Here is a 20891-nt window from a genome sequence, read left to right on the forward strand (position 1 = left end):
TTACTGAGAGAAAGGGGGGCGATGGACATAGTGTGTTGGGAGGAAATAGTTTCAAAGGCAGGTCGTGCTTGATCAACGTCATCTCCTTCTACGAGTGGGCGACCAGACTGCTAGACGAGGGAAAGGCTGTTGATTTAGTCTGCGTAGACTACATTGGCAAAGGCCTTTGACACGGTCTCTCACAGTATTCTCCTGGGGAAACTGGCTGCCCGTGGCCTGGACAGGCACAGCCTTCTTTGGGTAAGGAACTGCTTAGAGGGCCGTGCCCTCTAACAGGTAGTGGTTAATGGAGTTAAGTCCGGCTGGTGAGCCGTTACAAGTGGTGTCTGCCAGGGGTCGGTACTGGGGCCCATCTTGTTTAATATCTTTCCTGATGACCCGGATGAGGGGATTGAGTGCACCCTCAGTAGGTTTGCAGATGACACCAAGCTGGGAGGTAGCGTCAACCTGCCTGAGGGTAGGGAGGCCCTTCAGGGGGATCTGGATAAGCTGGATCGGCTTATTTGGCTGAGGTGAATGGGATGAGGTTCAACAAGGCCAAGTGCCAGGTCCTTTGGCACTTTGGCACTTTGGCCACAGTAACCCCATGCAGCGCTATAGGCTTGGAGATGAGTGGCAGGATGACTGTGAAGAGAAAAGGGACCCTGGGGGTGGTGGTTGATGCTTGGCTGAACGTGAGCCGACAGCGTGCCCAGGTGTCCAAGAGAGCCAACGGCATCCTGGCCTGCATTAGAAATAGCGTGGCCAGCAGGAGCAGGGAGGTAATCATCCCCCTGTACTCAGCACTGGTGAGGCCGCCCCTTGAGTACTGTGTTAGTTTTGGGCCCCTCACTACAAGAAAGACGTTGAGGCCCTGGAACATGTCCAGAAAAGGGCAACGAAAATGGTGAGGGGTCTGGAGCACAAGTCTTACGAGGAGCGGCTGAGGGAGCTGGGATTGTTTAGTCTGCAGAAGAGGAGGCTCAGGGGAGACCTCACTGCACTCTACAACTTCCTGAAGGGAGGCTGTGATGAGGAGGGGTTTGGCCTCTTCTCCCAGGCAACAAACAGGACCCAAGGAAACGGCCACAAGTTGTACCGCAGGAGGTTTAGATTAGACATGAGGAAAAACTTTTTTCCCCCAGAGAGAGGTCGGGCACTGGAATGGCCTGCCCAGGGAGGTGGTAGAGTCGCCGACCCTGGCAGTATTCAGGAGGCGTCTGGATGAGGAGCTACGAGATATGGTTTAGTGGCTCGTGGTAGTCATGGTGATGGGAGGACGGTTGGACTAGAGGGTCTTGTATGTCCTTTCCAACCTTGCGATTCTATGATTATGATTCTATGATTCTATGACAGGTTGCCCAGAGAAACCTTTGGTGGAGCTGCCACCCTCCTGCTTGGAAGCCAAGGGCCCACGCCCATGAGGCGGTGACGGTGATGTCACAATGGGTGTCATGGAGTGGCCATTGTGACGCGTGAAGCTTGGAGCAGAGCAAGGCTGCCGGGCTCAGGCCGAGCGTCAGTGCGGCCTGGTGAGGCGTGGAGAGAGGAGGGACTCTCGCAGTGCTCACCGTCGACGCAAATGATGTATGCTAGGAAGCGGAAGTTCTCTGACTCGCAAGAGCCAGGTGAGAGCACAGCATCCCTGAGCCCAGCTCCCAGCTCTGGGGCTCTGCCTGCAGCTGAGAGCTGAGAGGGGAGGAAGGGGCAGGCAGAAGCTCCCAGACAGGCATGGGGCAGGGCCCCTCTGCTCCTTGGCAAGGGGGCCCAGCTTGGGCTGTGGCTGCCTTGGGCCTGCCATGGCCCCTTCCCCTCCACCACCTCCAGCCAGCACGGCAGGCACAGAGCAGGACCCTGGGGACAGCCCTCAGGGAGGGACACCTGGCCCCGCCAGCTGTTCACCGCTGCTCACATTTTGCTCTCTCCTCTGCAGTGTGCGTGCTGTGTGGCCGGGCAGATGTCAACCCGGACACCTTCGGGCGCATATTTGATCAGATTTGGTTTTGGGTCCATGAGTTCTGCTTGGTGAGTTCCCTTGAGCAATCCTCACTGTTTCCTGGTGGATGCTCTCCTCGTTCCTGTCCTCATGAGATCCTGCTCTTTTCTCTCCTACAGATTTTTGCCAACATCTCCTTTGACAAAGGACCGACAGAGGAGGGAACTGTGGGCATTGACCTTGCAGTCCTCGCACGCACGGTCAAGCAGGCAAACCAGAAGGTGAGGACCTGAATGGAGCAGGCAGACTTGTGTCCCAAGAGGCTCACACCAGCTTAGCCTGGACACAAAGAAAGCAATTGCAGCCTTTCCAACCGCCTCCAGGACAAAGTCCTGCGATTGGAGATGCGCCCTGTCCGCCAGGCGGCTTTGTAGAGTGTGACCAAGCAATTCCCACATCCTGTGCCCTGCCCAGAGGTGTGGGGCTGGCTGTGGAGGCCCTGAGCCTGCTGCTGATGGGGCTGTCCTGCTCTTTCCAGCAATGCTGTGTTTGTGGAGAGAGGGGCGCTGCCATCGCCTGTGCTGAGAGCGGATGTGCACGTAGCTTCCATCTGCCGTGTGCCAAGGACGGGCAATGCATCACCCAGTTCTTTGGACAGCACAGGTAAGGGTTGTCAGCAGCAGCCAAGCCAGGGAGGATCCCGCAGCGACAGCACCCAGCAGCCTGCCAGAGCCAGAGACAGGGCCTGGGGCTCCTGCGTGGTCCTCTGCCCTCCACCCATCACTTCTCAGCATGCCCATCCCTTCCATCTTCCCCCAGGTCCTTCTGCTTTGAGCACCGCCTTCGACAGACAACAGTGACAGCTCCAGCAAAAGGCACCACCTGCGCCATCTGCCAGGAGGCCGTGGGGAACATCGCATCCTACCACACCCTGGCGTGCCCAGTTTGCAAACATGCCTGGTTCCACCGGGGCTGCATCCAGGTAGGAGTCCTCCCCTCACCCTCCTGGCACGCTTTGTGCTAAGCAGCACCAAGCACTGCTCACGCTCACCCTGCTTGTTCTTCTCCTGCAGCAACAGGCGCTGAATGATGGCATGGCGTGCTTCCGCTGCCCTGTCTGTCAAGACAACGCCCTATTCCGTATGGAGATGTCCATCATTGGGATCCAAATCCCAGACAGGTTGGTGTCCTTCTGCCAAACCATGCAGATGAGAAGGCACGAGCAGTGGGCCTGCCCAGGGAATGTCTGGGCAGGCCTGGCCTTTGGCCGTCCCAGGAGCGCGTGCCTCAGCTTCATGGAGAAGCTGGAAATGGGGGTGGGGTGGATGAGGTGGGATAACCTTGGATCTGATGCCGGGGACGCTGGGGCCTCATCACTTTCCCTCCCTTCTCTTGTAGAACACCAGCACGGGAGGACAACCGTGCATACGCACCACTTCTACAGAGGCACCGGCGCTGTGATGCCATCATGTGCTTTTACCATGGAGGCAGGGAGCTGGCAGAAGAAGAGGGGTGAGTTACCGCAGCAGCTCTCTGCGGCTCCATGGGGGATCTCACGGAGCCTCAGCACAGGCTGGGGGAGCAAGGACTGAGCAGCAGAGATGTGTCGGGGACTCCCTGGCTTGGCTCACTTGGTCCTCACAGCCACAACCCCCTTGCTTCCCCAGGCCCTGGCAGCTGATCCTGTGCAGCTCCTGTGGAGCGGAGAGCACCCACCGACAGTGCTCCCGCTCAAGCATCAGAATGAACATGTGGGACTGTGACAGATGTGCTGGCCTGGGTACCGGTAAGAGGCAATGAGGCGCGTGGCACGGGGCTGGGGCCAGGCAAGGCCTGGCAGCAAGTGCTCGGGGCAGCTTTGCCAGAGTCCCTCTGCTCCACGAGGGATGGCAGCCTGTCCCTACCTGGGGCTACAGGTTCCTCCTGCTGACCTTCCGCCTCCCCTTACAGCCTCCAGAGCCATCTCGGAGCTCGCGGCACTCAGCACTGCCAGACAGCAGAGCCTGGAGTCATCCCACAGCCCCCAGGAGCCTGAGGACAGCTGCTCCGGCCCCAACAGCCAGGCAGCGTCCGGGCCATCACATAGGTCCCAGCTGCCGGAGCTCAGCTGCCAGACCAGTGAGCTGGGGACAATCTGCTCCCATATTCCTGACCATCAGGGGACAGTGGAGCAGCACCACGCACAGCATGGGAGCAGCCATACACCCACCCCAGCCATTGAAAGCAGCTCCCGCGTCTCCACCAGACGGGGCAGATCGGGATCCTCCAGAGCAGCCACAGCAGCTGCGCGCAGGAGGCGTCCCAGGCAGCGGAGAACAAGGAGCGCACGAAGCCGCTCCCCGCTGCAAGGTCGGGCCCCAGGATCCCAGAGCCGGACCAGAAGACCTCGAGGCAGCAGGCGAACACCATCTCCAGCTGCTCAGAGCAGAACCCGCAGCACCACCAGAGCGGCAACGCAGAGGTCCGTGAGGGCTCCCCAGCGTTCACGCACTGCGGACCGGCCCAGGCAGCCACGGCAGGCCCGCACGCGAAGCCGTTCCTCAGTGGCACAACGAGCCCCAAATGTCCACGGCCGGCTCAGAGGAGGCTGCAGGAGAAAGCCCCAACAGCAGAGGCTATCTCGGCCATGAAGTGACTCCCGGGTCTAACATCAAAGACAACACCCCCCTCCCATAAGCCCCCCAAAACATGGCGTGTTCCAACAGCGGGGGCTATCCCGGGCATGAAGTCACTCCTGGATCCAACACCAATGTCAGCATCCCCACCCCTATCCTCCTCCCCAAACAGCCAGCCCCAAGAATTATCTCATGGAAACTGTTCCAACAGTGCGGTCCATCCAGGCATGTTGTCACTCCTGGGTGCAACATCGATCCAAGATCTGCCGATCCCCTCCCCCCCACCCAACAATCATCCCAGAAATAGATGACATGGAAGCAGTTCCAACAGGGGGGTTATCCCAGGCATGAAGTCACTCCTGGGTCTAAGATCGGAGCCAACATCCGCTCCCCTGCACAATTAGCCTGAAAATAGACGGCATGGAAACAGCCGTGGGCCAGTACCATGTGCTGGCTCTAGTCCCAAGTGTCCAACAATAAACAATAAACCCTACCATCCCACACACATTTCATTGTCAGCTTCTTTTTCTCCGCTTGTCCTGATGTGGGCAGACTAAGGCGCTGGGATCACAGGGTTTTCTCCTCCTCAGCACCTTCCCAGGGGCTGTGCAAAGGCTGCTCTGCAGCCCTTGCACAGCCTGGAGAATTGGGCGCAGAGGAACTTGGCGAGGTTCAAGAAGGCTGAGTGCAGGGCCCTACACCTGGGGAGGAACAAGGGCACGCTTCTGTAAAGTTAGGAGCTGACCTGCTGGAGAGGAGCTCTGTGGAGAAGGACCTGGGTTTCCCGGTGGCCGGTGGGATGGTCGGGAGCCATCAGAGTGCCTGCCATCTTGCGGCCAAGAAGACCAATGGCAGCCTGGGGTGCATTCAGAAGAGCGTGGCCAGCCGGGCAAAAGAAGCTCGCCTCTCCCTCTATTCTGCCCCAGTGAGGCCACACCTGGAGTCCTGTGTCCAGTTCTGGGCTCCGCAGCTCAAGAAAGACAGGGAGCATTGCTGGAGAGTCCAGTCCAGCAACGGACTACAAAGATGATGAGGGGCCTGGAGGAGCATCTTCCTCAGCAGGAAAGGCTGACGCACCTGCTGCTGTTTAGCTTGGAGTAGTCTGAGAGGGGATCTCATCAATGCTTATCAATACTTAAATGGTGGCTGTCAAGAGGATGGGGCCAGACTCAGTAGAGGGCATCTAAAATTGCTTTTACTGGGGTCTACAACGGGCCACCTGATCGGGGGGAGCCTGTTGACGAGGCCTTCTTGCTTCAGCTGCAGCAAGTGTCACGCTTGCAGGCTCTTGTCCTGATGGGGGACTTCAACCACGCAGATGTATGTCCGCTGGGATAGCGGCACGGCGGGTGGCAGACAATCCAGGAGATTCCTGGAGCCTGTTGAGGACAACTTCCTGGTCCAGGTATCAAATGGACTGAGTTGTGGTGAAGCTTTACAAGAACCGCTCTCCATCAGATTTCAGAGTTGAAAAACCATGGCAGTTGGGTGAAATCCCCGGTGACTGGAAAAAAGGAAACGTGACTCCAATTTTAAGAAGGGGAGAAAGGATGACCCGGGGAGCTAGAGGCTGGTGAGCCTCACCTCTGTGCCTGGGATGATGATGGAGCAGATCCTCCTGCTTACCATGTTAAGGCACATACGAGACCAAGAGGTGATCCGAGACAGCCGGCGGGGCTTCTGCAAGGGCAGATCTTGCCTGACCAATCAATCTGGTGGCCCTTTGTGATGGAGTGGTGGCATCGGTGGATGGGGAAAAGGCGAGGGATGTCATCTCCGTGGCCTTCTGCAAAGCCTTTGACACGGTCCCTCACCACATCCTTCTCTCTAAATTGGAATGGTATGGATTTGAAGGATGGACTGCCGGATGGATTAAGAAGTGGCTGGCCGACCGCTGCCAAAGGGTTGTGATCAACGGCTCTATGTCCGGGTAGAGGCCAGTCACGAGAGGTGTCCCCTAGGGATCAGCCTTGGGATCGGTGCTCTTCAACACCTTTATCAAGGACACGGATGATGGCACCGAGCGCACCCTCAGCGAGTCTGCAGACGACACCAAGCTGAGCGGTGCAGTGGATACACTGGAGGGAAGGGAAGGCACCCAGAGGGACCTGGACAGGCTGGAGCAGTGGGCCCATGTGAACATAACGAGGCTCAACAAGGCCATGTGCAAGGCGTTGTACTTGGGCTGGGGCAATCCCAGGTACTTACACTGACTGGGGGAAGAACTCCTTGAGAGCAGGCCTGCGGAGAAGGCCTGGTGGACGAGAAGCTGGCCGTGAGGCAGCAGTGTGTGCCTGCGGGCCAAAAGACCAGCTGTATCCTGGGCATCATTGAACAAGGGGTTGCTTGCGGGGAGAGGGAGTCGGAGCACCTCTCCTTTGAAGAAATACTGAGGGAACTGGGCTCCTTTAGCATGGAGAAGAGAAGGCTCTGGGGAGACCTCATTGTGGCCTTCCAGTACTCAAAGGGAAGGAGGGGGAACGGCTTTTTAACGTGGGTTGATAGTGATAGGCCAAGGGGGAATGGCTTTAAAGTAAGACAGGGGAGGTTTAGGTTAGATATTTGGAGGAAGTTTTTCACTCGGAGGGTGGTGAGGCACTGGAACAGGCTGCCCAAGGAGGCTGTGGATGCCCCGTCCCTGGAAGCATTCAAGGCCAGGCTGGATGGGGCCTTGAGCAACCTGGTCCGGTGGGAGGTGTCCCTGTCTGTAGCAAGGGGCTTGGAACTGGATGGTCTGAAAGGTCCCTTCCAACTCAAACCGTTGCCATGGTTCAGTGAAAAATGAAACAACACTCCGCTGTATTTTCCCAATACGCAAACTTCCACAGCTTGGATGGGATGGGTTATTCAGAACCTACCCTGCCAATCTGGGAGGACATGAACATCTTCACCAAGGACCTGGATGACGGGACAAAGTGTACCCCTGGCCTGTGTCTAGATGTGACGGACACGCCAGAAGGCAGTGCTGCGATTTAGAGCCAGTTAGCCCCGATGAGAGCTGGCCAAAGAGGCACCTGGTGGGGTTTTACAAGTGCGAGTGCAGGGTGGTACACCTGGGGGGGAATATCTGCACGCATCAGTCCAGGCGAGGGGCTGAGCTGCTGGAGAAGAGCTCTGCACAGAAGGACCATTTTTCACCTTCCAGAGGTGATCCTTGTCAGCCGTGAAGGAGAGGTAGCCTTCCAAGGAAGATCTGATATGTTACCCAGGCAAGTGGACAACCTTGGAGAAAGGTGTTGAGCAATCGAGGGAATTAGCTGTGCTGGATAAAGTGCTTGAAGAGAAATAGAAACATCAGCCTTTATTGTGATTGCTTTTATTGTTTGTTTGTTTGTTTGTTTGTTTGTTTGTTTTTTCGTGGAAGCTTGGTTCTTTCTTGAGTGGTACGTACTGTGAGTTAGCATAATCAGAAATAATACTGGCCACAGCTTTACTGAGAGAAAGGGGGGCGATGGACATAGTGTGTTGGGAGGAAATAGTTTCAAAGGCAGGTCGTGCTTGATCAACGTCATCTCCTTCTACGAGTGGGCGACCAGACTGCTAGACGAGGGAAAGGCTGTTGATTTAGTCTGCGTAGACTACATCGGCAAAGGCCTTTGACACGGTCTCTCACAGTATTCTCCTGGGGAAACTGGCTGCCCGTGGCCTGGACAGGCACAGCCTTCTTTGGGTAAGGAACTGCTTAGAGGGCCGTGCCCTCTAACAGGTAGTGGTTAATGGAGTTAAGTCCGGCTGGTGAGCCGTTACAAGTGGTGTCTGCCAGGGGTCGGTACTGGGGCCCATCTTGTTTAATATCTTTCCTGATGACCCGGATGAGGGGATTGAGTGCACCCTCAGTAGGTTTGCAGATGACACCAAGCTGGGAGGTAGCGTCAACCTGCCTGAGGGTAGGGAGGCCCTTCAGGGGGATCTGGATAAGCTGGATCGGCTTATTTGGCTGAGGTGAATGGGATGAGGTTCAACAAGGCCAAGTGCCAGGTCCTTTGGCACTTTGGCACTTTGGCCACAGTAACCCCATGCAGCGCTATAGGCTTGGAGATGAGTGGCAGGATGACTGTGAAGAGAAAAGGGACCCTGGGGGTGGTGGTTGATGCTTGGCTGAACGTGAGCCGACAGCGTGCCCAGGTGTCCAAGAGAGCCAACGGCATCCTGGCCTGCATTAGAAATAGCGTGGCCAGCAGGAGCAGGGAGGTAATCATCCCCCTGTACTCAGCACTGGTGAGGCCGCCCCTTGAGTACTGTGTTAGTTTTGGGCCCCTCACTACAAGAAAGACGTTGAGGCCCTGGAACGTGTCCAGAAAAGGGCAACGAAAATGGTGAGGGGTCTGGAGCACAAGTCTTACGAGGAGCGGCTGAGGGAGCTGGGATTGTTTAGTCTGCAGAAGAGGAGGCTCAGGGGAGACCTCACTGCACTCTACAACTTCCTGAAGGGAGGCTGTGATGAGGAGGGGTTTGGCCTCTTCTCCCAGGCAACAAACAGGACCCAAGGAAACGGCCACAAGTTGTACCGCAGGAGGTTTAGATTAGACATGAGGAAAAACTTTTTTCCCCAGAGAGAGGTCGGGCACTGGAATGGCCTGCCCAGGGAGGTGGTAGAGTCGCCGACCCTGGCAGTATTCAGGAGGCGTCTGGATGAGGAGCTACGAGATATGGTTTAGTGGCTCGTGGTAGTCATGGTGATGGGAGGACGGTTGGACTAGAGGGTCTTGTATGTCCTTTCCAACCTTGCGATTCTATGATTATGATTCTATGATTCTATGACAGGTTGCCCAGAGAAACCTTTGGTGGAGCTGCCACCCTCCTGCTTGGAAGCCAAGGGCCCACGCCCATGAGGCGGTGACGGTGATGTCACAATGGGTGTCATGGAATGGCCATTGTGACGCGTGAAGCTTGGAGCAGAGCAAGGCTGCCGGGCTCAGGCCGAGCGTCAGTGCGGCCTGGTGAGGCGTGGAGAGAGGAGGGACTCTCGCAGTGCTCACCGTCGACGCAAATGATGTATGCTAGGAAGCGGAAGTTCTCTGACTCGCAAGAGCCAGGTGAGAGCACAGCATCCCTGAGCCCAGCTCCCAGCTCTGGGGCTCTGCCTGCAGCTGAGAGCTGAGAGGGGAGGAAGGGGCAGGCAGAAGCTCCCAGACAGGCATGGGGCAGGGCCCCTCTGCTCCTTGGCAAGGGGGCCCAGCTTGGGCTGTGGCTGCCTTGGGCCTGCCATGGCCCCTTCCCCTCCACCACCTCCAGCCAGCACGGCAGGCACAGAGCAGGACCCTGGGGACAGCCCTCAGGGAGGGACACCTGGCCCCGCCAGCTGTTCACCGCTGCTCACATTTTGCTCTCTCCTCTGCAGTGTGCGTGCTGTGTGGCCGGGCAGATGTCAACCCGGACACCTTCGGGCGCATATTTGATCAGATTTGGTTTTGGGTCCATGAGTTCTGCTTGGTGAGTTCCCTTGAGCAATCCTCACTGTTTCCTGGTGGATGCTCTCCTCGTTCCTGTCCTCATGAGATCCTGCTCTTTTCTCTCCTACAGATTTTTGCCAACATCTCCTTTGACAAAGGACCGACAGAGGAGGGAACTGTGGGCATTGACCTTGCAGTCCTCGCACGCACGGTCAAGCAGGCAAACCAGAAGGTGAGGACCTGAATGGAGCAGGCAGACTTGTGTCCCAAGAGGCTCACACCAGCTTAGCCTGGACACAAAGAAAGCAATTGCAGCCTTTCCAACCGCCTCCAGGACAAAGTCCTGCGATTGGAGATGCGCCCTGTCCGCCAGGCGGCTTTGTAGAGTGTGACCAAGCAATTCCCACATCCTGTGCCCTGCCCAGAGGTGTGGGGCTGGCTGTGGAGGCCCTGAGCCTGCTGCTGATGGGGCTGTCCTGCTCTTTCCAGCAATGCTGTGTTTGTGGAGAGAGGGGCGCTGCCATCGCCTGTGCTGAGAGCGGATGTGCACGTAGCTTCCATCTGCCGTGTGCCAAGGACGGGCAATGCATCACCCAGTTCTTTGGACAGCACAGGTAAGGGTTGTCAGCAGCAGCCAAGCCAGGGAGGATCCCGCAGCGACAGCACCCAGCAGCCTGCCAGAGCCAGAGACAGGGCCTGGGGCTCCTGCGTGGTCCTCTGCCCTCCACCCATCACTTCTCAGCATGCCCATCCCTTCCATCTTCCCCCAGGTCCTTCTGCTTTGAGCACCGCCTTCGACAGACAACAGTGACAGCTCCAGCAAAAGGCACCACCTGCGCCATCTGCCAGGAGGCCGTGGGGAACATCGCATCCTACCACACCCTGGCGTGCCCAGTTTGCAAACATGCCTGGTTCCACCGGGGCTGCATCCAGGTAGGAGTCCTCCCCTCACCCTCCTGGCACGCTTTGTGCTAAGCAGCACCAAGCACTGCTCACGCTCACCCTGCTTGTTCTTCTCCTGCAGCAACAGGCGCTGAATGATGGCATGGCGTGCTTCCGCTGCCCTGTCTGTCAAGACAACGCCCTATTCCGTATGGAGATGTCCATCATTGGGATCCAAATCCCAGACAGGTTGGTGTCCTTCTGCCAAACCATGCAGATGAGAAGGCACGAGCAGTGGGCCTGCCCAGGGAATGTCTGGGCAGGCCTGGCCTTTGGCCGTCCCAGGAGCGCGTGCCTCAGCTTCATGGAGAAGCTGGAAATGGGGGTGGGGTGGATGAGGTGGGATAACCTTGGATCTGATGCCGGGGACGCTGGGGCCTCATCACTTTCCCTCCCTTCTCTTGTAGAACACCAGCACGGGAGGACAACCGTGCATACGCACCACTTCTACAGAGGCACCGGCGCTGTGATGCCATCATGTGCTTTTACCATGGAGGCAGGGAGCTGGCAGAAGAAGAGGGGTGAGTTACCGCAGCAGCTCTCTGCGGCTCCATGGGGGATCTCACGGAGCCTCAGCACAGGCTGGGGGAGCAAGGACTGAGCAGCAGAGATGTGTCGGGGACTCCCTGGCTTGGCTCACTTGGTCCTCACAGCCACAACCCCCTTGCTTCCCCAGGCCCTGGCAGCTGATCCTGTGCAGCTCCTGTGGAGCGGAGAGCACCCACCGACAGTGCTCCCGCTCAAGCATCAGAATGAACATGTGGGACTGTGACAGATGTGCTGGCCTGGGTACCGGTAAGAGGCAATGAGGCGCGTGGCACGGGGCTGGGGCCAGGCAAGGCCTGGCAGCAAGTGCTCGGGGCAGCTTTGCCAGAGTCTCTCTGCTCCACGAGGGATGGCAGCCTGTCCCTACCTGGGGCTACAGGTTCCTCCTGCTGACCTTCCGCCTCCCCTTACAGCCTCCAGAGCCATCTCGGAGCTCGCGGCACTCAGCACTGCCAGACAGCAGAGCCTGGAGTCATCCCACAGCCCCCAGGAGCCTGAGGACAGCTGCTCCGGCCCCAACAGCCAGGCAGCGTCCGGGCCATCACATAGGTCCCAGCTGCCGGAGCTCAGCTGCCAGACCAGTGAGCTGGGGACAATCTGCTCCCATATTCCTGACCATCAGGGGACAGTGGAGCAGCACCACGCACAGCATGGGAGCAGCCATACACCCACCCCAGCCATTGAAAGCAGCTCCCGCGTCTCCACCAGACGGGGCAGATCGGGATCCTCCAGAGCAGCCACAGCAGCTGCGCGCAGGAGGCGTCCCAGGCAGCGGAGAACAAGGAGCGCACGAAGCCGCTCCCCGCTGCAAGGTCGGGCCCCAGGATCCCAGAGCCGGACCAGAAGACCTCGAGGCAGCAGGCGAACACCATCTCCAGCTGCTCAGAGCAGAACCCGCAGCACCACCAGAGCGGCAACGCAGAGGTCCGTGAGGGCTCCCCAGCGTTCACGCACTGCGGACCGGCCCAGGCAGCCACGGCAGGCCCGCACGCGAAGCCGTTCCTCAGTGGCACAACGAGCCCCAAATGTCCACGGCCGGCTCAGAGGAGGCTGCAGGAGAAAGCCCCAACAGCAGAGGCTATCTCGGCCATGAAGTGACTCCCGGGTCTAACATCAAAGACAACACCCCCCTCCCATAAGCCCCCCAAAACATGGCGTGTTCCAACAGCGGGGGCTATCCCGGGCATGAAGTCACTCCTGGATCCAACACCAATGTCAGCATCCCCACCCCTATCCTCCTCCCCAAACAGCCAGCCCCAAGAATTATCTCATGGAAACTGTTCCAACAGTGCGGTCCATCCAGGCATGTTGTCACTCCTGGGTGCAACATCGATCCAAGATCTGCCGATCCCCTCCCCCCCACCCAACAATCATCCCAGAAATAGATGACATGGAAGCAGTTCCAACAGGGGGGTTATCCCAGGCATGAAGTCACTCCTGGGTCTAAGATCGGAGCCAACATCCGCTCCCCTGCACAATTAGCCTGAAAATAGACGGCATGGAATCAGCCGTGGGCCAGTACCATGTGCTGGCTCTAGTCCCAAGTGTCCAACAATAAACAATAAACCCTACCATCCCACACACATTTCATTGTCAGCTTCTTTTTCTCCGCTTGTCCTGATGTGGGCAGACTAAGGCGCTGGGATCACAGGGTTTTCTCCTCCTCAGCACCTTCCCAGGGGCTGTGCAAAGGCTGCTCTGCAGCCCTTGCACAGCCTGGAGAATTGGGCGCAGAGGAACTTGGCGAGGTTCAAGAAGGCTGAGTGCAGGGCCCTACACCTGGGGAGGAACAAGGGCACGCTTCTGTAAAGTTAGGAGCTGACCTGCTGGAGAGGAGCTCTGTGGAGAAGGACCTGGGTTTCCCGGTGGCCGGTGGGATGGTCGGGAGCCATCAGAGTGCCTGCCATCTTGCGGCCAAGAAGACCAATGGCAGCCTGGGGTGCATTCAGAAGAGCGTGGCCAGCCGGGCAAAAGAAGCTCGCCTCTCCCTCTATTCTGCCCCAGTGAGGCCACACCTGGAGTCCTGTGTCCAGTTCTGGGCTCCGCAGCTCAAGAAAGACAGGGAGCATTGCTGGAGAGTCCAGTCCAGCAACGGACTACAAAGATGATGAGGGGCCTGGAGGAGCATCTTCCTCAGCAGGAAAGGCTGACGCACCTGCTGCTGTTTAGCTTGGAGTAGTCTGAGAGGGGATCTCATCAATGCTTATCAATACTTAAATGGTGGCTGTCAAGAGGATGGGGCCAGACTCAGTAGAGGGCATCTAAAATTGCTTTTACTGGGGTCTACAACGGGCCACCTGATCGGGGGGAGCCTGTTGACGAGGCCTTCTTGCTTCAGCTGCAGCAAGTGTCACGCTTGCAGGCTCTTGTCCTGATGGGGGACTTCAACCACGCAGATGTATGTCCGCTGGGATAGCGGCACGGCGGGTGGCAGACAATCCAGGAGATTCCTGGAGCCTGTTGAGGACAACTTCCTGGTCCAGGTATCAAATGGACTGAGTTGTGGTGAAGCTTTACAAGAACCGCTCTCCATCAGATTTCAGAGTTGAAAAACCATGGCAGTTGGGTGAAATCCCCGGTGACTGGAAAAAAGGAAACGTGACTCCAATTTTAAGAAGGGGAGAAAGGATGACCCGGGGAGCTAGAGGCTGGTGAGCCTCACCTCTGTGCCTGGGATGATGATGGAGCAGATCCTCCTGCTTACCATGTTAAGGCACATACGAGACCAAGAGGTGATCCGAGACAGCCGGCGGGGCTTCTGCAAGGGCAGATCTTGCCTGACCAATCAATCTGGTGGCCCTTTGTGATGGAGTGGTGGCATCGGTGGATGGGGAAAAGGCGAGGGATGTCATCTCCGTGGCCTTCTGCAAAGCCTTTGACACGGTCCCTCACCACATCCTTCTCTCTAAATTGGAATGGTATGGATTTGAAGGATGGACTGCCGGATGGATTAAGAAGTGGCTGGCCGACCGCTGCCAAAGGGTTGTGATCAACGGCTCTATGTCCGGGTAGAGGCCAGTCACGAGAGGTGTCCCCTAGGGATCAGCCTTGGGATCGGTGCTCTTCAACACCTTTATCAAGGACACGGATGATGGCACCGAGCGCACCCTCAGCGAGTCTGCAGACGACACCAAGCTGAGCGGTGCAGTGGATACACTGGAGGGAAGGGAAGGCACCCAGAGGGACCTGGACAGGCTGGAGCAGTGGGCCCATGTGAACATAACGAGGCTCAACAAGGCCATGTGCAAGGCGTTGTACTTGGGCTGGGGCAATCCCAGGTACTTACACTGACTGGGGGAAGAACTCCTTGAGAGCAGGCCTGCGGAGAAGGCCTGGTGGACGAGAAGCTGGCCGTGAGGCAGCAGTGTGTGCCTGCGGGCCAAAAGACCAGCTGTATCCTGGGCATCATTGAACAAGGGGTTGCTTGCGGGGAGAGGGAGTCGGAGCACCTCTCCTTTGAAGAAATACTGAGGGAACTGGGCTCCTTTAGCATGGAGAAGAGAAGGCTCTGGGGAGACCTCATTGTGGCCTTCCAGTACTCAAAGGGAAGGAGGGGGAACGGCTTTTTAACGTGGGTTGATAGTGATAGGCCAAGGGGGAATGGCTTTAAAGTAAGACAGGGGAGGTTTAGGTTAGATATTTGGAGGAAGTTTTTCACTCGGAGGGTGGTGAGGCACTGGAACAGGCTGCCCAAGGAGGCTGTGGATGCCCCGTCCCTGGAAGCATTCAAGGCCAGGCTGGATGGGGCCTTGAGCAACCTGGTCCGGTGGGAGGTGTCCCTGTCTGTAGCAAGGGGCTTGGAACTGGATGGTCTGAAAGGTCCCTTCCAACTCAAACCGTTGCCATGGTTCAGTGAAAAATGAAACAACACTCCGCTGTATTTTCCCAATACGCAAACTTCCACAGCTTGGATGGGATGGGTTATTCAGAACCTACCCTGCCAATCTGGGAGGACATGAACATCTTCACCAAGGACCTGGATGACGGGACAAAGTGTACCCCTGGCCTGTGTCTAGATGTGACGGACACGCCAGAAGGCAGTGCTGCGATTTAGAGCCAGTTAGCCCCGATGAGAGCTGGCCAAAGAGGCACCTGGTGGGGTTTTACAAGTGCGAGTGCAGGGTGGTACACCTGGGGGGGAATATCTGCACGCATCAGTCCAGGCGAGGGGCTGAGCTGCTGGAGAAGAGCTCTGCACAGAAGGACCATTTTTCACCTTCCAGAGGTGATCCTTGTCAGCCGTGAAGGAGAGGTAGCCTTCCAAGGAAGATCTGATATGTTACCCAGGCAAGTGGACAACCTTGGAGAAAGGTGTTGAGCAATCGAGGGAATTAGCTGTGCTGGATAAAGTGCTTGAAGAGAAATAGAAACATCAGCCTTTATTGTGATTGCTTTTATTGTTTGTTTGTTTGTTTGTTTGTTTGTTTGTTTTTTCGTGGAAGCTTGGTTCTTTCTTGAGTGGTACGTACTGTGAGTTAGCATAATCAGAAATAATACTGGCCACAGCTTTACTGAGAGAAAGGGGGGCGATGGACATAGTGTGTTGGGAGGAAATAGTTTCAAAGGCAGGTCGTGCTTGATCAACGTCATCTCCTTCTACGAGTGGGCGACCAGACTGCTAGACGAGGGAAAGGCTGTTGATTTAGTCTGCGTAGACTACATTGGCAAAGGCCTTTGACACGGTCTCTCACAGTATTCTCCTGGGGAAACTGGCTGCCCGTGGCCTGGACAGGCACAGCCTTCTTTGGGTAAGGAACTGCTTAGAGGGCCGTGCCCTCTAACAGGTAGTGGTTAATGGAGTTAAGTCCGGCTGGTGAGCCGTTACAAGTGGTGTCTGCCAGGGGTCGGTACTGGGGCCCATCTTGTTTAATATCTTTCCTGATGACCCGGATGAGGGGATTGAGTGCACCCTCAGTAGGTTTGCAGATGACACCAAGCTGGGAGGTAGCGTCAACCTGCCTGAGGGTAGGGAGGCCCTTCAGGGGGATCTGGATAAGCTGGATCGGCTTATTTGGCTGAGGTGAATGGGATGAGGTTCAACAAGGCCAAGTGCCAGGTCCTTTGGCACTTTGGCACTTTGGCCACAGTAACCCCATGCAGCGCTATAGGCTTGGAGATGAGTGGCAGGATGACTGTGAAGAGAAAAGGGACCCTGGGGGTGGTGGTTGATGCTTGGCTGAACGTGAGCCGACAGCGTGCCCAGGTGTCCAAGAGAGCCAACGGCATCCTGGCCTGCATTAGAAATAGCGTGGCCAGCAGGAGCAGGGAGGTAATCATCCCCCTGTACTCAGCACTGGTGAGGCCGCCCCTTGAGTACTGTGTTAGTTTTGGGCCCCTCACTACAAGAAAGACGTTGAGGCCCTGGAACGTGTCCAGAAAAGGGCAACGAAAATGGTGAGGGGTCTGGAGCACAAGTCTTACGAGGAGCGGCTGAGGGAGCTGGGATTGTTTAGTCTGCAGAAGAGGAGGCTCAGGGGAGACCTCACTGCACTCTACAACTTCCTGAAGGGAGGCTGTGATGAGGAGGGGTTTGGCCTCTTCTCCCAGGCAACAAACAGGACCCAAGGAAACGGCCACAAGTTGTACCGCAGGAGGTTTAGATTAGACATGAGGAAAAACTTTTTTCCCCCAGAGAGAGGTCGGGCACTGGAATGGCCTGCCCAGGGAGGTGGTAGAGTCGCCGACCCTGGCAGTATACAGGAGGCGTCTGGATGAGGAGCTACGAGATATGGTTTAGTGGCTTGTGGTAGTCATGGTGATGGGAGGACGGTTGGACTAGAGGGTCTTGTATGTCCTTTCCAACCTTGCGATTCTATGATTATGATTCTATGATTCTATGACAGGTTGCCCAGAGAAACCTTTGGTGGAGCTGCCACCCTCCTGCTTGGAAGCCAAGGGCCCACGCCCATGAGGCGGTGACGGTGATGTCACAATGGGTGTCATGGAGTGGCCATTGTGACGCGTGAAGCTTGGAGCAGAGCAAGGCTGCCGGGCTCAGGCCGAGCGTCAGTGCGGCCTGGTGAGGCGTGGAGAGAGGAGGGACTCTCGCAGTGCTCACCGTCGACGCAAATGATGTATGCTAGGAAGCGGAAGTTCTCTGACTCGCAAGAGCCAGGTGAGAGCACAGCATCCCTGAGCCCAGCTCCCAGCTCTGGGGCTCTGCCTGCAGCTGAGAGCTGAGAGGGGAGGAAGGGGCAGGCAGAAGCTCCCAGACAGGCATGGGGCAGGGCCCCTCTGCTCCTTGGCAAGGGGGCCCAGCTTGGGCTGTGGCTGCCTTGGGCCTGCCATGGCCCCTTCCCCTCCACCACCTCCAGCCAGCACGGCAGGCACAGAGCAGGACCCTGGGGACAGCCCTCAGGGAGGGACACCTGGCCCCGCCAGCTGTTCACCGCTGCTCACATTTTGCTCTCTCCTCTGCAGTGTGCGTGCTGTGTGGCCGGGCAGATGTCAACCCGGACACCTTCGGGCGCATATTTGATCAGATTTGGTTTTGGGTCCATGAGTTCTGCTTGGTGAGTTCCCTTGAGCAATCCTCACTGTTTCCTGGTGGATGCTCTCCTCGTTCCTGTCCTCATGAGATCCTGCTCTTTTCTCTCCTACAGATTTTTGCCAACATCTCCTTTGACAAAGGACCGACAGAGGAGGGAACTGTGGGCATTGACCTTGCAGTCCTCGCACGCACGGTCAAGCAGGCAAACCAGAAGGTGAGGACCTGAATGGAGCAGGCAGACTTGTGTCCCAAGAGGCTCACACCAGCTTAGCCTGGACACAAAGAAAGCAATTGCAGCCTTTCCAACCGCCTCCAGGACAAAGTCCTGCGATTGGAGATGCGCCCTGTCCGCCAGGCGGCTTTGTAGAGTGTGACCAAGCAATTCCCACATCCTGTGCCCTGCCCAGAGGTGTGGGGCTGGCTGTGGAGGCCCTGAGCCTGCTGCTGATGGGGCTGTCCTGCTCTTTCCAGCAATGCTGTGTTTGTGGAGAGAGGGGCGCTGCCATCGCCTGTGCTGAGAGCGGATGTGCACGTAGCTTCCATCTGCCGTGTGCCAAGGACGGGCAATGCATCACCCAGTTCTTTGGACAGCACAGGTAAGGGTTGTCAGCAGCAGCCAAGCCAGGGAGGATCCCGCAGCGACAGCACCCAGCAGCCTGCCAGAGCCAGAGACAGGGCCTGGGGCTCCTGCGTGGTCCTCTGCCCTCCACCCATCACTTCTCAGCATGCCCATCCCTTCCATCTTCCCCCAGGTCCTTCTGCTTTGAGCACCGCCTTCGACAGACAACAGTGACAGCTCCAGCAAAAGGCACCACCTGCGCCATCTGCCAGGAGGCCGTGGGGAACATCGCATCCTACCACACCCTGGCGTGCCCAGTTTGCAAACATGCCTGGTTCCACCGGGGCTGCATCCAGGTAGGAGTCCTCCCCTCACCCTCCTGGCACGCTTTGTGCTAAGCAGCACCAAGCACTGCTCACGCTCACCCTGCTTGTTCTTCTCCTGCAGCAACAGGCGCTGAATGATGGCATGGCGTGCTTCCGCTGCCCTGTCTGTCAAGACAACGCCCTATTCCGTATGGAGATGTCCATCATTGGGATCCAAATCCCAGACAGGTTGGTGTCCTTCTGCCAAACCATGCAGATGAGAAGGCACGAGCAGTGGGCCTGCCCAGGGAATGTCTGGGCAGGCCTGGCCTTTGGCCGTCCCAGGAGCGCGTGCCTCAGCTTCATGGAGAAGCTGGAAATGGGGGTGGGGTGGATGAGGTGGGATAACCTTGGATCTGATGCCGGGGACGCTGGGGCCTCATCACTTTCCCTCCCTTCTCTTGTAGAACACCAGCACGGGAGGACAACCGTGCATACGCACCACTTCTACAGAGGCACCGGCGCTGTGATGCCATCATGTGCTTTTACCATGGAGGCAGGGAGCTGGCAGAAGAAGAGGGGTGAGTTACCGCAGCAGCTCTCTGCGGCTCCATGGGGGATCTCACGGAGCCTCAGCACAGGCTGGGGGAGCAAGGACTGAGCAGCAGAGATGTGTCGGGGACTCCCTGGCTTGGCTCACTTGGTCCTCACAGCCACAACCCCCTTGCTTCCCCAGGCCCTGGCAGCTGATCCTGTGCAGCTCCTGTGGAGCGGAGAGCACCCACCGACAGTGCTCCCGCTCAAGCATCAGAATGAACACGTGGGACTGTGACAGATGTGCTGGCCTGGGTACCGGTAAGAGGCAATGAGGCGCGTGGCACGGGGCTGGGGCCAGGCAAGGCCTGGCAGCAAGTGCTCGGGGCAGCTTTGCCAGAGTCCCTCTGCTCCACGAGGGATGGCAGCCTGTCCCTACCCGGGGCTACAGGTTCCTCCTGCTGACCTTCCGCTTCCCCTTACAGCCTCCAGCGCCATCTCGGAGCTCGCGGCACTCAGCACTGCCAGACAGCAGAGCCTGGAGTCATCCCACAGCCCCCAGGAGCCTGAGGACAGCTGCTCCGGCCCCAACAGCCAGGCAGCGTCCGGGCCATCACATAGGTCCCAGCTGCCGGAGCTCAGCTGCCAGACCAGTGAGCTGGGGACAATCTGCTCCCATATTCCTGACCATCAGGGGACAGTGGAGCAGCACCACGCACAGCATGGGAGCAGCCATACACCCACCCCAGCCATTGAAAGCAGCTCCCGCGTCTCCACCAGACGGGGCAGATCGGGATCCTCCAGAGCAGCCACAGCAGCTGCGCGCAGGAGGCGTCCCAGGCAGCGGAGAACAAGGAGCGCACGAAGCCGCTCCCCGCTGCAAGGTCGGGCCCCAGGATCCCAGAGCCGGACCAGAAGACCTCGAGGCAGCAGGCGAACACCATCTCCAGCTGCTCAGAGCAGAACCCGCAGCACCACCAGAGCGGCAACGCAGAGGTCCGTGAGGGCTCCCCAGCGTTCACGCACTGCGGACCGGCCCAGGCAGCCACGGCAGGCCCGCACGCGAAGCCGTTCCTCAGTGGCACAACGAGCCCCAAATGTCCACGGCCGGCTCAGAGGAGGCTGCAGGAGAAAGCCCCAACAGCAGAGGCTATCTCGGCCATGAAGTGACTCCCGGGTCTAACATCAAAGACAACACCCCCCTCCCATAAGCCCCCCAAAACATGGCGTGTTCCAACAGCGGGGGCTATCCCGGGCATGAAGTCACTCCTGGATCCAACACCAATGTCAGCATCCCCACCCCTATCCTCCTCCCCAAACAGCCAGCCCCAAGAATTATCTCATGGAAACTGTTCCAACAGTGCGGTCCATCCAGGCATGTTGTCACTCCTGGGTGCAACATCGATCCAAGATCTGCCGATCCCCTCCCCCCCACCCAACAATCATCCCAGAAATAGATGACATGGAAGCAGTTCCAACAGGGGGGTTATCCCAGGCATGAAGTCACTCCTGGGTCTAAGATCGGAGCCAACATCCGCTCCCCTGCACAATTAGCCTGAAAATAGACGGCATGGAATCAGCCGTGGGCCAGT

General features: G+C 57.7%; 5 protein-coding genes across 5 annotated transcripts; all 5 read left to right on the forward strand.

Annotated features, from left to right (window-relative positions):
- Positions 1–1561: 1561 nt before the first annotated feature.
- On the forward strand, positions 1562–3431 carry LOC109364252 (G2/M phase-specific E3 ubiquitin-protein ligase-like). The gene is made up of 7 exons (XM_085216812.1): positions 1562–1607; positions 1913–2004; positions 2095–2196; positions 2454–2578; positions 2735–2897; positions 2989–3095; positions 3314–3431. The coding sequence occupies exons 1-7, from the start codon at positions 1562–1564 to the stop codon at positions 3429–3431; spliced, it is 753 nt and encodes a 250-aa protein (XP_085072938.1).
- A 370-nt stretch (positions 3432–3801) lies between these two features.
- LOC146545174 (uncharacterized) lies at positions 3802–4545 on the forward strand. Its single transcript, XM_085216813.1, has one exon. The coding sequence runs from the start codon at positions 3802–3804 to the stop codon at positions 4543–4545; it is 744 nt and encodes a 247-aa protein (XP_085072939.1).
- Positions 4546–9397: 4852 nt separating this feature from the next.
- LOC146545175 (G2/M phase-specific E3 ubiquitin-protein ligase-like) lies at positions 9398–11390 on the forward strand. The gene is made up of 7 exons (XM_085216815.1): positions 9398–9566; positions 9872–9963; positions 10054–10155; positions 10413–10537; positions 10694–10856; positions 10948–11054; positions 11273–11390. The coding sequence occupies exons 1-7, from the start codon at positions 9398–9400 to the stop codon at positions 11388–11390; spliced, it is 876 nt and encodes a 291-aa protein (XP_085072941.1).
- Positions 11391–11760: 370 nt separating this feature from the next.
- LOC146545176 (uncharacterized) lies at positions 11761–12504 on the forward strand. The gene has a single exon (XM_085216818.1). It carries the CDS (start codon positions 11761–11763, stop codon positions 12502–12504), a length of 744 nt encoding a protein of 247 aa, XP_085072944.1.
- Positions 12505–17480: 4976 nt separating this feature from the next.
- LOC146545177 (E3 ubiquitin-protein ligase PHF7-like) lies at positions 17481–20464 on the forward strand. Its single transcript, XM_085216819.1, has 9 exons — positions 17481–17526; positions 17832–17923; positions 18014–18115; positions 18373–18497; positions 18654–18816; positions 18908–19014; positions 19233–19346; positions 19502–19620; positions 19785–20464. The coding sequence occupies exons 1-9, from the start codon at positions 17481–17483 to the stop codon at positions 20462–20464; spliced, it is 1548 nt and encodes a 515-aa protein (XP_085072945.1).
- The last annotated feature ends 427 nt before the right edge of the window (positions 20465–20891 follow it).

This window comes from Meleagris gallopavo, chromosome 1, assembly GCF_905368555.1.
Source record: "Meleagris gallopavo chromosome 1, MGAL_WU_HG_1.1, whole genome shotgun sequence".
NCBI lineage: Eukaryota > Metazoa > Chordata > Aves > Galliformes > Phasianidae > Meleagris > Meleagris gallopavo.

Bases quoted from the DNA above. Each gene is read 5' to 3' on its own strand.
- LOC109364252 (XM_085216812.1), top strand. From the start codon at position 1,562: ATGATGTATGCTAGGAAGCGGAAGTTCTCTGACTCGCAAGAGCCAG. The intron at 1,608-1,912 runs GTGAGAGCACAG...TCTCCTCTGCAG, and splicing joins CTCTGACTCGCAAGAGCCAG to TGTGCGTGCTGTGTGGCCGG. The intron at 2,005-2,094 runs GTGAGTTCCCTT...TCTCTCCTACAG, and splicing joins GGGTCCATGAGTTCTGCTTG to ATTTTTGCCAACATCTCCTT.
- LOC146545174 (XM_085216813.1), top strand. From the start codon at position 3,802: ATGGCAGCCTGTCCCTACCTGGGGCTACAGGTTCCTCCTGCTGACCTT.
- LOC146545175 (XM_085216815.1), top strand. From the start codon at position 9,398: ATGGCCATTGTGACGCGTGAAGCTTGGAGCAGAGCAAGGCTGCCGGGC. The intron at 10,857-10,947 runs GTAGGAGTCCTC...CTTCTCCTGCAG, and splicing joins TCCACCGGGGCTGCATCCAG to CAACAGGCGCTGAATGATGG. The intron at 11,055-11,272 runs GTTGGTGTCCTT...CTTCTCTTGTAG, and splicing joins GGGATCCAAATCCCAGACAG to AACACCAGCACGGGAGGACA.
- LOC146545176 (XM_085216818.1), top strand. From the start codon at position 11,761: ATGGCAGCCTGTCCCTACCTGGGGCTACAGGTTCCTCCTGCTGACCTT.
- LOC146545177 (XM_085216819.1), top strand. From the start codon at position 17,481: ATGATGTATGCTAGGAAGCGGAAGTTCTCTGACTCGCAAGAGCCAG. The intron at 18,116-18,372 runs GTGAGGACCTGA...TGCTCTTTCCAG, and splicing joins TCAAGCAGGCAAACCAGAAG to CAATGCTGTGTTTGTGGAGA. The intron at 19,621-19,784 runs GTAAGAGGCAAT...TTCCCCTTACAG, and splicing joins ATGTGCTGGCCTGGGTACCG to CCTCCAGCGCCATCTCGGAG.